This window comes from Dipodomys spectabilis, unplaced genomic scaffold (genome assembly GCF_019054845.1).
Source record: "Dipodomys spectabilis isolate Male_0828 unplaced genomic scaffold, ASM1905484v1 ptg000331l, whole genome shotgun sequence".
NCBI lineage: Eukaryota > Metazoa > Chordata > Mammalia > Rodentia > Heteromyidae > Dipodomys > Dipodomys spectabilis.
Window position 1 is genome coordinate 110001 of NW_024871008.1, and position 13864 is coordinate 123864.

Sequence of the window (13864 nt, forward strand, 5' to 3'; positions counted from 1 at the left end):
TTCTACCGTCCTTTGGAATTTCTTATTTTTGAAATAGGGTCTTGCTGCATGTCCAGGCTGTTCTGGACCACAGACTTCCTACTCGTGTTTCCCTGTATTGTTGGGATAATAGCCATGTGCCACAGAGCACCGCCATTGGTGGGAATAGAGTCTGACAAACTTTTTATCCAGCTGGGCCTTGAACTGTAATTCCTTCCATCTCTCTTACAAGCAAAAGCCATTCCATATGCAAAGTCACTAGCTTTGTTTGAGTAGCATCCAGGACCATGGGCCTTCTGGAACACAGATGAAGTTGATGACCAAGGCTTGAGGATGGGGTTTACATCCTACCTGTAACAGGTATGAAGCCTACTCCGAGGTCCTGGAAATGTTCCACTGGAAAAGGCCACTGTGGTGGCATCTTCATGAAGGTATACCTAGGAAGTCTCTCTCATTAAATGTATAAAATGGATTAAATTTTATGATATATAAATCACACTTCAATAATGCTAATAAAGAAGGGAAAATATGGTGAGAAAGTGGGCTGGTCCTGAGAATGGAAGCCATTAAATAGTGTCCAAAGTGCTGAAGTTGTTGCAGTATTTTTTTTTTTTTGGTCACTTGTGGGGCTAGAACTCTGGGCCGGGGCACTGTCCCTCAGCTCTTCAGCTCAAGGCAAGCACTCTACCACTTGAACCACAGTGCCACTTCTGGTTTTCTGGTGGTTAACTGGAGAAGAGTGTCATGGACAATTCTGCTCGTGCTGACTTGGAACAGTGATCCTCAGATCTCAGCCTCCTGAGTAGCTAGCATTACAGGATTGAGCCACTGGGGCCTGGCTTGCAGTATTCTTTTTTTTTTTTTGCTCAGTCTGAGAGCATGAACTCTGGGCCTAGGCAATGTCCCTGAACTCTTCAGCTGAAGGCGAGCGCTCTACCACTTGAGCCACAGAGCCACTTCCAGTTTTCTAGTGGTTTACTGGAGATAAGAGTCTCACGGACTTTCCTGCCCAGGCTGGCTTTGAACCACAATCCTCAGATCTCAGCATCCTGAATAGCTAGCTGTGGCATGAGCCACAGGCCCCCAGCTGGCTTGGAGTATGCTTAATGATAGCTAGATAGCTTCCAAGGAGTGGATCTTCTGGGCATCTGTGGCTGTAACTATTGGGGAACAGCATATGAGGGAGCAGCCTGTCTTGGACATCTTCTATGCCTGGATAACTGTGGTGCAGCAAAGCACAATGGCACTCTTGTCTTGTTCAGCCCTCAGAGCTCTCCGTCATGTTCTTCCTCCTCCAAAGAGGACGTTGAGTCTACTCAGCAGGCCTGACACTGTGGTCCTCCCTACTAGACACTGCTGCTACCAGAACAGAACCAGAAGGAAGCAAGGCCTGGCCCACTGGGAGTGACCAGTAAATACATGTCACACGGGGTATCTACAGGTTTATAACATCATCCATCACCAAAAGTAGGGAGAGGAGAGAATTATCAGACTGCCCTGTGTGATTTCATGAGTATCCAGGAAGACCCTTAACAGCAATGAATGCGGGAGCCACAGTCTTGGTCACTTGCATGTGCTCCTACAAGTCAAGCCTGAGACAGAGCGTGGCCTGGAAACAGGACTTGAATGTCTCTGCTGAGAGCTGAATCGAGCATCCCATTCCAATTCAACAGCCATTTCTCCTTCCGTTATCCATACCCTTTCTATTGACGCTTTATTGTTCTTACTTTGGAAAATGTGGTTGGTAGCAGTAGATAGTTTCTTAAGGAAGACTCATTTCCAAAGTGACATCAACTCTGGGGTTAGTGCTCCTCCCTTGAGGAGACAGCAGGCCTGTCACAACCCAGACTCAGGAAACGACTGAGGAAGCAGCTGACCAGGATGTCAGCCTCATAGGACTAGTGCTTAAAGACACTTCAGTAGGGGCTGGGAAAGTGGCTCAGTGGCAGAGTGCTTGCCTTGCATGCCTGAGGCCCTGGGTTCCATTCCTCAGCACAACATAAGCAAAAAAAAAAAAAAAAGCCGGAAGTGGCACTGTGGCTCAAGTGGTAGAGCGCTAGCCTTGAGCTGAAGAGCTCAGGGACAGCGCCCAGGCCCAGAGTTCAGGCCCCATGACCGGACCCAAAAAAAAAAAAAGACGACACTTCAGTCAGTTAGACAGGGGCCCCAAAGGCTCCCACACCCGCCCCAGCAGTTCCCCCTCATTACTTAGAATCTATAAAGCTGATGCTTTCCTGACCCAAAACAAATTAAAATACATTTTGATACACACTCTTCTGAAAGCAGTCTTGTGCTGTGGACATTTGATGGTGACAAATGCCAGGGCTTTCTGTGGAGTGACTGTCCCTTCAGCCTGTCTGTCAGCTCTGAGCCTCAGTAGTGTCCCAGGAGGATGAGCTGGAAGGTGTGGTCCGCAGAACAGTGTCCCCAAAGATGCCCATATCCTACTCCCAAGAACCTATTAATATGATCCTTTGAATACATAACTGAGTTCAGGACCTTAAGATGAGGAGATCACCCTGAACTATCTGGGTGGCCCATTCATAAGGCAGTCTTCTGAGGGAGAGGGAGGAGGACCAGAGACAGAGACAGGCTGGGAGATGCTGCACTGCCAGCTCACTGTGGTGGGAAGTGTGTGCACTGGAGAGGGGTCGCTCTCATATCCCTCGGGAAAGGGGGACGCTGAGGCAGTGTTACCCACAGCAAAGCTGGCTATGTGTGCCAGCCTACAGGGTCAGGAACCAACTCCTCTCACATTTCACATGAGCATTTCATTCATTATTCTTCATTCTTCCTTTTTACCTTTTTTCATGAGAGAGAATACATACTAGAACTCGTTTTCCCAAATGCAAAGTCACACTTTAATATTTAATATATAATAGGGAGTGACTGTATTGAATTATTATGCACATTTGACCTTAGAATGTAGGAGAGAATGTCGTCAACAGTGAAGCCCAAGGAATTGCTTCCTCATTGTAAAGCAAGGTGACTTGCTTTTGACAGGACTACCAAATCCTACCAAAACCATATGACTTCTCCCTTTGCCAACCTAGAGAATCCATTTTCTGTTGTTAATTTTTTCTAGGAACTGACTAGTGAATGAGATAGAAGACTGACTTTTTCAGAAAAACTGAGCTTACAGTGACAGTGACAGATTCATAGCTACCAGATTTAACTACCAGATTTCAACACAGCCTGGAGCAGATGCACAGTTTAGCTTCACAACATCTACCTTGCACTTGGCTTCACTGCATGGAGACCGACTTTGGAAAGCATTTCCTTTGATCTAATTCATCCACTTGCACTGCCCAGCTTCCTGACACTGAGGGGCTCTGTGGGCTGTCGCCCAGACAGTGGTCTCTGCGGTACATTTGTTCACAGTCTGACCGAGGAATGACACACAGTTTGTAGTGTGGAGGGATGCTGCCTAAACCAACTGCAATCGGGGTAAGGTCAATGGCCGTGGGGTCCACCAGAGACTTCAGATTAAAATGCTGCAGGATAGCAGACAGGAGCAGAAACAATTCCATGCGGGCCAGGCCTTCTCCGACACACACTCGTTTTCCTAGAAGTAACAATACTGATGAGACAAGAAGGGAGCCTCCAGAGGTTATTAACACTATTAATAGTAGGGCCTCAATGGGAGAGCAGGAGGGGCTATCGGCAAACTACAGCCTAAAGCAGAAGACACCCTCGCAGACGATGAGAAGCACAAAACATATTGACAAAACACAAGAATATTAGTAACTTATTCAAGGACCAGTTTGTATACTACAACAATCATGCAGAACTCAGCTGCAATAACTAGTGTCAGAATAAAGTATTGATAAATAAAAACAAAAAGTTACAATAAAGAGGTGTTAAATCAAATTTTAAAAAACAGCATTAGGTTAGGGAAATTGTTTCCAGCCAGTGAAGAAGGAAATATCTAACGCTCCCCCTGATAGCCCCAGGAAAGACAGTGATTGAGGTTTGAAGCCCGTTCAAACAGGAGGTGTTCATCTATCAAGTTGGTCCTAGGAGCTTCCTTCACCAGAACCCTGGTGAGGCACCGGCAAGGGAGCAAGGCACCCAGTCATATCAGAGAAGGCCTTGCTCCTTCCTAAGGAGAGAGAGACTACGAAATCGAAGGCTGCAGGGCTTTTGTTCTGTTTTGGTTAGTAAGCCTTGTTTAAAATGATGAGGAATTAGGAAATATGTTTTGGGGTTTTGTTTTGTTGGTCCTGTGGCTTGAACTCTGGGCTTACTGGGCTTGGGCATTATCCCTGAGCTCTTCAGCTCAAGGTGAAGGCTCTACCACTTGAGCCACAGCGCTACTTCGGGTTTTCTAGTGGGTAATTGCAGGTAAGAGTCTCATGGACTTTTCTGCCCGGGCTGACTTTGAACTGTGATCCTCAGATCTCAGCCTCCTCCTGAGTAGCTAGGATTACAGGCATGAGCCACCAGCGCCCAACAAGAAATATGGTTTTGAGATATTCTTACTATGTCTAGTAAAGCAGACACAGTTTAACAATGAATGTAAAGGGCTGGGAAGGTGGCTCATTGGTAGAGCGCCTGCCTTGCATGCTCAAGGCCCTGCGTTCGATTCCTCAGCACCACATAAGAAAAAAGAAAAAAGCCAAAAGTGGCGCTGTGGCTCAAGTGGTAGAGCACTAGCCTTGAGCTGAAGAGCTGAGGGACAGTGCCCAGGCCCAGAGTTCAGGCCCCACGACCGGACCAAAAAAAAAAAAAACAATGAATGTAAAAACACATTGCATCCAAAACATTGAATTGATAAAAGATGTAATCTAAGTTCTCTGAACAGGGAGGAACATGCTCAGATCATGTTCTACATACAAACCGGGGCATGGCAGGACTGGGTGTGGTCCATGTTGGGGTGATGGCAAGACAGACAAGGAGTGGAAATGAGGAGTGGAGGATGTGACCCAGGAAAGCACTACTCTGGGACCTGCTTACCTGCAGAAAATGGTTTAAAATAGTCGCTGTACTTGAACTTCCCATTTTCATTCAAAAAGTGCTCTGGCTTAAATTTATCTGGTTCTGGAAATTCTTGGCTGTCATACAAAAGTGAATCCAGAGTTGGAATTACAATTGTGCCCTAGAAAACGTAGACACATTGGTCAGTCAGCTTTAGAAAATATGGTCTTTCACCTGGAAGTCCCAATGAATAAAAGATTATCTGATTTTTATTGTGCAGGATATTAAATATCTAGTTAGGAAAGTTGTTTAGTTAAGGACTAGACGAGGAAACAACCAGGAGTCAATCCTAAATGAGATAACAACCGGAAACTTTTCACAGGATGAAAACCCGGTCTTGGTTGGTGATTTTGGCTCCTGGGATTAGAATGTGCTACGATTTCCAGGCCTCCTTTACGGATGTACTCTCCTAGTATGCCCGTTTCTCTAGTCACCACGTCACGTGAGAACGTCCCTGGCAGTGGCACTCCGCAGGGTGGGAGTGCTGACCTGGACCACCATCCAGGCACCCTCACGACAGAAGCCCTGGAATTCCTGTCTGGACCCCAGCAGGCAAAGGGTGAGCCAGTCATCAGGACAAGGCTCACAGGAGGCATTGCATCTTGTCTCTGACCTTGGGAATCCGGTATCCTCGGAACATGGTGTCCCGCGTCGCCTCATGGGGAAAATTGGCGGGTATAAGATTGATGAATCGCTGAATCTCATGCACCACAGCATCCATGTAGGGCATCTCCAGCCTGTCTTTGACGGCAGGGGCGCGACTTGGCCCAATAACCCTGTCAATTTCTTCATGAAGTTTCTCTGCCAAGACATGAATGAGATCCATTTAAAGAGCTGATCCTGATCAAAGTAAATTGTATGCCCATGTGGACATGTCTAAAGGAAACCCCTCGGTACGATTAATTGGTGCTAATAAAAATGTGAGAGTAGATGAAGTTGATTTCCCATCCACATCCTCCCGTGTATCTAATCCGTTTTCCATCTACCCACTCTTCTACCTATCACCTGCCCGTTCATCTTCATGCCGCCCTCCTACTCACTTGCCCACCACTCTGTTACACACCTGTCCCTCTACCCATGCACCTCTCATCCATGCACACATCTATCCAATCCCCCTCTCACCATCCACCAAGCTACCATGTGTCACATTCATGTTACATCTTAAATTTGGTACCCACATAATTCAAAATCTGGATAATTTCCCTATAAATGTCAACAAGACCTAAGGCCTCACATTCCTGCATGTGAGATTGATATTCAGTCAACAGAAAGCTTGTAATCTATTATCTTACTTAATGATGGTTTATCCAGTTATTTTCAGGAATAAAGAACAATAAAAAGGTCTTTGGAGGTTTTCCTTGCAGAGAAATACTTGTCATTATTGCCCATGGCTGCTTTGCTCTGTGCTTCAAAATTATATGGAGGGAAGAAGGGCACCGGTGGCTCACCCCTATAATCCTAGCTACTCCGGATGCTCAGATCTGAGGATCTCGGTTCAAAGCCAGCCTGGACAGGAAAGGCTGTGAGTCTCTTATCTCCAATAAACCACTAGAAAATTGGAAGTGGTGCTGTGGCTCAAGCGGTAGAGGGCTCGCTTTGAGCTGAAGAACTGTAGGACAGGAAACAAGCCCCGAGTTCAAGACCCATGACCAATACAAAAAACAATTAAGGGGTAACATAATGGAACTGGACATGCATAGTCCCCTTTCTTTGGATGTGCTGTGTGGTTGAGCCTTGAGAATGGTACACAAACATTTTGCCACTCAAATTATGCTCTAGCCAATGTGTGTGTGTGTGTGTGTGTGTGTGTGTGTGTGTGTGTGTGTGTGTGTGTGTGTGTGTGTGTGTGAGCGTGTGTGCACGCTGGTCTGAGGATTAAACTCAGGGCCTGGACACTGTTCCTGGTTTGATGCTCACGCTAGTGCTCTACCACTTGAGCCATTGCTCCCCTTTCAGCTTTTGGCTGGCTAATTGGAGATCGTCTCATCGACATTCCTGCCATATTTGAATAACCATTCTAAGATCTTAGTCTCCCGAGTATCTAGTATTACAGGCATGAACCACCAGTGCCTAGATTTTTATTTTGTTTTGAGATTGAGTCTCACCACTACCTTTTGCACAGGCTGGCCAACACCAGATTAGCTTGAATTACAGATGTGTACCATAATACCTGGCCACAGACTACTTGGAATCTGAAAGTCCCTCTCTGCTAGAGCTAACACAACCATTAGACAATTTCTCAATCCTTCTCTGTTTGAAATCACCCATTAAACTTTAGGAAACATTAGATGAAAAAGCAAACTTCAATATGTCATTTATAGCATGGAAACCAGGTAGACTATTAAGCTGTGTACAGCAAAGATGTGAGTGGGCATTGAGTTAATAGTAAATGCACTGAGGGACAACAGGTAGCAAACCTGAAACAGCGCCATCTCTGGGCAGGCAGGCAGGAGTTGGAAGGGCTTTGGCTGTCTCTGAACATGTACATGTTAAATTTGGCAATGAGCGTTGGGGAGTTGTCATACTCACTTTATGTCTCTATTAGGAATTCCTCATAATTAATAACTTTTCTGTCAGTGGTGGGCTCACACTCTGGATCTGGGCACTGTCCCTGAGCTTTTCAGCTCAAGGCAAGCGCTCTACCATGACAGCCACATCATCACTTCCCTTTTTCTGGTGGTTAATTGGAGATAAGAGTCTCATGGAGTTTCAAACACAGGATAACTTTGAACCACAATCTTCAGATCTTGTCCTCCTGAATGGCTAGGATTACAGGCATGAACCACTGGTACCCGGCTTCAAAATTAATCATTCTAAATCTTTCTTAGATCATGGTTCTCATGGTAAGGTGATCTACACTTAGTTCTCATAGCACAGTGGTCAAAAGTTCTTATTTTATTTTGGTCGGTTGTGGGGTTGAACTCTGGGCTTGGGCGCTGTCCCTCAGCTCTTCAGCTCAAGGCAAGCGCTCTAGCACTTGAGCTGCAGCGCCACTTCCGGTTCTCTAGTGGTTTATTGGACATAGGAGTCTCACGGTCTTTCATGCTGAGCTGCCTTTGAACCACGATCTTCAGATCTCAGCCTCTTGAGTAGCCAGGATTACAGGCATGAGCCACCGGCAGGCGGCTTGGTCAAAAGTTTTTCTATGGGCCTGAAGCATGACTCAGGGATAGAGTGCATGCTTAATATGCACAAAGACCCGGGTTCAATCCCCTATTGCAAAAAAAAGTTTTTCTTATAAATGCTGCCCATGCATACAGTCTCTCTCTCTGGACTTCTGGCTCCTTCATCCTTCACATTTCTGTGTGACAAAAAACAAAAACGTTTCTGGCTGAAAGACCAGGGATCAGGCCTGACCCTGGACCTCTCATGCACCCACGGCCTGGGGCCATGGCTTCATTCCACACTGGCTCTCAAGACGGGTGAGCTGGAAGAACACAACACACTGAAGGACTGCCCTTTGCCCAGAACTTAGTCCAGGTCCAGTCAGCAGCAAGTGTGCTTGGAGCAGTGCTCTGGACAGAGTGTACCAAGGAAAAGGGTGACAGGGCTCCAGATCTACGGGTGCCCTCACCCCACTTCTCCTTACTTGGAGGTTAGCGCCAACAAGCTGTTTCCATTGAATTGTCCTCACCTTGCCTCTACCTGGCCGGGGGCGGGGCGGGGCGGGGCCATGACCCTCTGCACACCAAGCCCAGGCTTCCTTGCCTGCACCAGGCCTGCTCCAGACATGGAGCCCTACCTGCCTCTGTGCGGCTGGGAAGTCTGTGGAATGATGTGGCTCTGAGGAAGCTTTGGGTTGCTTCTCTCTAGGTTCCATCTTCAGTTGTCCCAAGACAACTTCAGCCTTGTCCCTGAACCCAGCTCCGCCTAAGCCCAGGCTCCACCAGAGGCAGCTAAACACTGTTGTCACTGTCATAAAGACGTTGTTTATAAGGCAGAATGCAGGCTGATGTCCTCTCCCTACTTCAGTGTGGAGCTTCTCTTTTTTGTAACCAGAGGCTCTGGTGGGGCTTGAGATAACAGTGTTCAGAGGAACCACAGGGGCATCTCCCCTTAAAGGAAGTCATTCCATGATCCTGAGAAAGGGAACAAGCAGCTGTAGGCTGACAGGTGAGGCCTATAGGCTTAAGACTAGTCACGCAGAGACTCAACCATGACACACAGGCTTCTGTTTGTTATGTGCATACCTTCAATCTCAGGGTATTTCATTAGAATCAGGAGCCCATATCTCAGAGTGGTACTGGTAGTTTCTGTCCCTGCAAAGAACAGGTCTGCCAAGGTCACAGAAATATTTTCCAGTGTGTACACAGGCTCTTCGCTATGTTTTTCCTGTGGAGTAGGAGACAGACAGGTACTGGGTGAGATGTTGTCCCCAGGTGCTGAAAGTGATGTCTTTTGCCTTTCAGCAGAGTAGAACCAGTGGTATGGCAGGATCTCCTGGTTCAACCAGGCTTTGATCATCTCTACCTCACAGATAGGCAAACAGAGGCTCCTAGAACACAAGCTAACAGGAGGACAAAGCTCCTCAACAAGGCCACGGAGCTATCTCCATCAACAGAGCTAGGGCCCTCCTGGGGGAACTGAGGAACTCTAGCCTCACTTTTGGGCCTCCAGCTGCATGAGCTGCTGAGTCTTCTTCCAGACTTGGGCAGGGAGGGCTCAGCTGAGGAGAAGAAGTCTCAGCCTCAGAAGCCATCCATGGGGAATTAGCATGCATTGACATGTTATAAAAGGGTACTAGAGGCCTCACCAATCTGGGCAAGGCTAGTCCAAGGGGTTTCAAAACCATGAAACTGGGGAGGGACAGAACCTCGAGAAGTCCAGCACTGCTGAGGAATAAGTGCCACCAGCTGTTCTGACGGATTCTGAAAGCACTACAGCCCTCTCCAGCCTGGGAAACTGAAGGAGAGATCCACCTGCCCATCCACCCTTCTCAAGAGTGGAAAGAAGAGCTCAGGGGTCATGCTGAGCCCAATGTGTCTTTAACAATAAAAGAGCATCAAGAGCAGCCAGGGTGAACACTCTAGATGCCAGCAAGTGGGATATGGCCTCAGTCTGAAAAATATACCACATCCACCTTCTATTCTATGCCAGATACCTTCTCCATTTCCACCAGCAGGCAGTCAGTCACATCACGGGGGCAGTTGAGATCCACGGACTGGAGATGTTCCTTGGCTTTTTCAAGTGTGTACTGTTTTATTTCAGACACATTCTTAAGCAGTTTTCTGTGGCTTCCAGGCAGGAAGCGTAGGTAGCCCGATGAAATGTTATAAACCTAAAAGGAAAAATATGTTACTGTATTATTTTTGTGGTTGCCACATCATTTCATGTGCTGGGATCATAAACCCCAAACATCAATTCATGCATGAGATAAATATACAATTTAGAATATTTTGTGCAACAATGTCTTTGTGGTAAGAGTAATTATTTTCCCACGCATTATATCTCTGTGATGAAAATGTGCTGACTTGTGGATGAAAAGCACAGTTGGGTTAGGACAAAGATGCTCATGGATGCATAGACATCTCTTAAAGGGCTCCTGGAACTATCTAGTCAAATACTTTGTGACGTGCTTCTGTTCTAGGGCTTTTCCAAACCTTTCTATCCCATATGACCTAAATTGACCCTCTATTTCTATGGTAACTGTACAACAAAAGATTAATGAAAAGAAACCAAATAACTACCTGGAGCCAAGGAGTGCTAAGCAAGTAGAAGTCCTCATTGAACAAACGCATGAGCCTATGAACCGTCTTGTCATTATAATCGAAACGCCTGTTGAAGAGGATGTCGGCGATGACGTTGCAGGGTGCACAACCAATGAGAAAAGTAGGGTCAAAGGGCTGGCCTGGAAAACAGGTGAGATGTTAGAGCCCACGTTGGTGTAAGGACACGAGCCAGGGCTGGCTAGCCCACCCCTCAGACGCCACTGAGCCTCACCAGTCCCTGTGAGAGCAGGGCCTTCTCAACTATCCTCACGTTTCAGTGCTCTCTAGAGCACAGCAGACACACTTGGTGTGCATCCTGCTCCATTACAGAGTAGAACTGGAAATGAATCAAGGGAGCAGTGCCTGAGAAGCATCGTCACTCTCTCCTGAGAGGAGAGGAGCTGCCTACCTACCACTTCAAGGTTCTTCAGAGCCTTCTCGGGCCTGTCCAAGACCCTCCTCCCTCTGTCCGCCTGGGAACACTCACCCTGGGTCTTCCTGAGCTCCTCCACCAGGAAGCGAGCCTCCCTCTGGATGCGCTCCTCATTGCCCTGTTTCCCCATCCCATAGTCTCGGAGGATGCTCAGGGAAAACCGGCGGACATCCCTCCAGGTGTGAGAATTGTTGAAAATAATTCCTGAAAAATAGGGGCAAGCAGAATTTACCCCAATTGCACAAGTCTCAAAGAAACAGGAGGACTGGGGTGACCTCATCAGAGGCTCAGTACCAGTTGTGATGTGAAACTATGGAACAAGTCCCCTTGAAGGGAAGGGGCAGGCCTTGTTTCTCTGGCACGTTCAACCCTCCCTGGATGTCTGCGTCTTAGCAGCAGTTTATTTTCTTTGGTTTTACACTTACGGCTAGTCTTCTCCATGCTAAACTAAAATGAAACCCCCACAGCCAAATCAAGAGAGCTAGCCACTTTCTACCTATCAACAAAATTCTTGTGTGGCCTTCTGTTCCCATGGATTTTAACCATCAAGTTCCAAACATCTCAACTCCCGGCACTGCGGCTCCCTAGCAATCTCGTTCACGAAGTTCTGAAGGCCTCCGGACTCTGCTGTGGGCACCTCAAGCTGGGAAGACTGAGCACTTCCCCCTCAGCAAGCCTTCTAGGACACAGTCCTACCCTGCCTTTCCCTCCTCCAGAATGTGGCCTGCGGGACTCTCAGGAGAATGGAGACATTTGGAATGAACAGATCTAAAACCATGTTCTTTTGTCCTTGAAAGTGTTAATAGAGACTTGCGTCACTTGCAACGAGTTTCAGCAGTCCAGGGCTGCCACAGACCCACTCTGTTCCTGCCAAGCAGTCTCTGGCGCCTTGTGCTTCCTGTACTCCACAGGCCCCTGTCCCTTCCTCCCTACCTCCTCCCTCCTCTTCATTTATCCATGGCCCTTCTCCAACAAGGGTATGTGGGTACCTGCTCTCTAAAAGGTACTTGCTGGGCACTGGGCATTCTGGGATAAGCAATTCACAGCACCTACTCAACAAAAACTTCACAGCAGCTTTCATACAAGGACAACCCATCCCCAAATGGTCTGAGGGTCTTTTGGCTTTCTTTTTTCTTTCCTTCTTTTTTATAAATGTCTGAGACCAGGACAAAGTCTGTAGCTAACGCTTTTGCACTTTGGCTACTGCTCCACCAATTAAGCTGGCCCCTAACCTTCATTTTGTCTTTCTGATTTCATACTGTCATTGCTGTCACTACGATTGTTTCTGTAGGACTTGGGAGGGGCATGTCCCTGTCCCTAGTGGGCCTGATCATACTTGCTGCCTAGGAGGTGGACTCACCCTTGTTCTCATACTCCTTGAAGGCAGGGATCTCTGCTCTGCCAGAGAACTCATTCTTATATTTCAACAGCCCCTCCTTCACGGCCTTGTAGCCATGCAGGACCACAATACGGTTAAAACCCAGGTGCAGAGTGAAGACAGGCCCGAAGCGCTCTGCCAGCTGTGGGGATCAACACAGAGTGGGTCAGGAACAACACTGCCAGGCATTATTAAGACTTTGGCTGTGGAGGGATCTGGGGAAAGGCTGTCTTTGTCTAGCCTGATGTGGGGACACTCCCCGCAAGAGGCTGCATTACTTACATGGACACCCTCTTCTTACCTGGACACCAAATCTGGGGACATTGGCCCCTCATGTCTCTTCCCTGTGGCAATAGACCCCATAATGCTGCCCGTTGACCTACAGTCTGTGGCCCCATAGCCTGTATCCTCTCTGCAGTGCTTAATAACACCCTAAAGCAAATGTCAAGCGCCAGATCTGCTTGATGGCATTTGGCTTCAGTCAACTCACACAACATGCCCAGGACACAGGTCCTGATGTTCTGGTGAAACGTCACGGCCCAGCACTTACCTCTTGACTTTTCTTTGGCATCTAATGGTGTGACACCAGCCAAGATGCACCTGACATTACGTCACAGCTGGCCCGGAGCAATGCCAGCCACATCAGCCTCACAGGCATCCCACTACATGGTCCTTGTGTGGCAAAGCCATTCTGCATGGTGCACACCTGAGGTGTACCATTGGTTATCACTCTTGGATATTACTATTAATTCAGTTAATTCTTAACTAGGCTAGCACTAGATAACAATTCAAAGCCCTCACATAAGATAATTCCCAACGCTTTGTCCCTAAAATAACGATGTTTATATTACCTTGTTTAAGGACTTAGGAACATCCTTCAAATCCACACTGAAAAAGTTCCCAACAATAGGCAGTGGGAAGGGCCCCGGGGGCAGGTTCCAGCTGCTGAGTATCTGCCTCCAGAGGGATATGAGCAGGAGGGTGGCCATCCACACCAGCAGAGCCACGGTGATGCAAAGGGCAGCCATGGTATCTGGGGTCCTGGGTTGACTTGTAGGGATGACCTGCAGGGAAAGCAAGGCTTTTATAATGCATTATTGAGAGGAGGGTGACCCACCAACCAATGATACTTGCTTTTTCCCTTGGCCCCAGGGATTGGCTGGTTATTAGCTGCCGCTGGGCAGCACTTCAAAGTGTGATCCCTAGAGTAGTTGCCTATTGGAAGTTGCATCTGTGGTTTGGCAAGGATGAGGCTGTGTTTGCCAATATGTGATCCTTGTCACATTGCCAGTAAACACATCAACTATTCACCAGCCCATAGGCCAGTCCTGGGGGTGGGAGACCACCCTCCCCCTTGATACAGCAAGGTCGTTCAGATCATGTTTACAT

General features: G+C 47.6%; 1 protein-coding gene across 1 annotated transcript; it reads right to left on the minus strand.

Moving 5' to 3' along the window:
• Window positions 1-2816: 2816 nt before the first annotated feature.
• On the minus strand, window positions 2817-13592 carry LOC122095015 (cytochrome P450 2E1-like). Its single transcript, XM_042665541.1, has 9 exons — window positions 13327-13592; window positions 12458-12617; window positions 11152-11301; window positions 10644-10804; window positions 10058-10234; window positions 9147-9288; window positions 5570-5757; window positions 4936-5077; window positions 2817-3544 (listed from the first exon to the last, which is right to left on the minus strand). The coding sequence occupies exons 1-9, from the start codon at window positions 13501-13503 to the stop codon at window positions 3225-3227; spliced, it is 1617 nt and encodes a 538-aa protein (XP_042521475.1). The 5' UTR covers window positions 13504-13592; the 3' UTR covers window positions 2817-3224.
• Between the last annotated feature and the right edge of the window lie 272 nt (window positions 13593-13864).

Coding starts and splice junctions, on each gene's coding strand:
- LOC122095015 (XM_042665541.1), bottom strand. CDS start 13,503: ATGGCTGCCCTTTGCATCACCGTGGCTCTGCTGGTGTGGATGGCCACC. Junction 9,289..10,057: donor TGCTGGTGGAAATGGAGAAG/GTATCTGGCATA, acceptor CCTACTCCACAG/GAAAAACATAGCGAAGAGCC. Junction 5,078..5,569: donor GAGGATACCGGATTCCCAAG/GTCAGAGACAAG, acceptor TACGTTTTCTAG/GGCACAATTGTAATTCCAAC.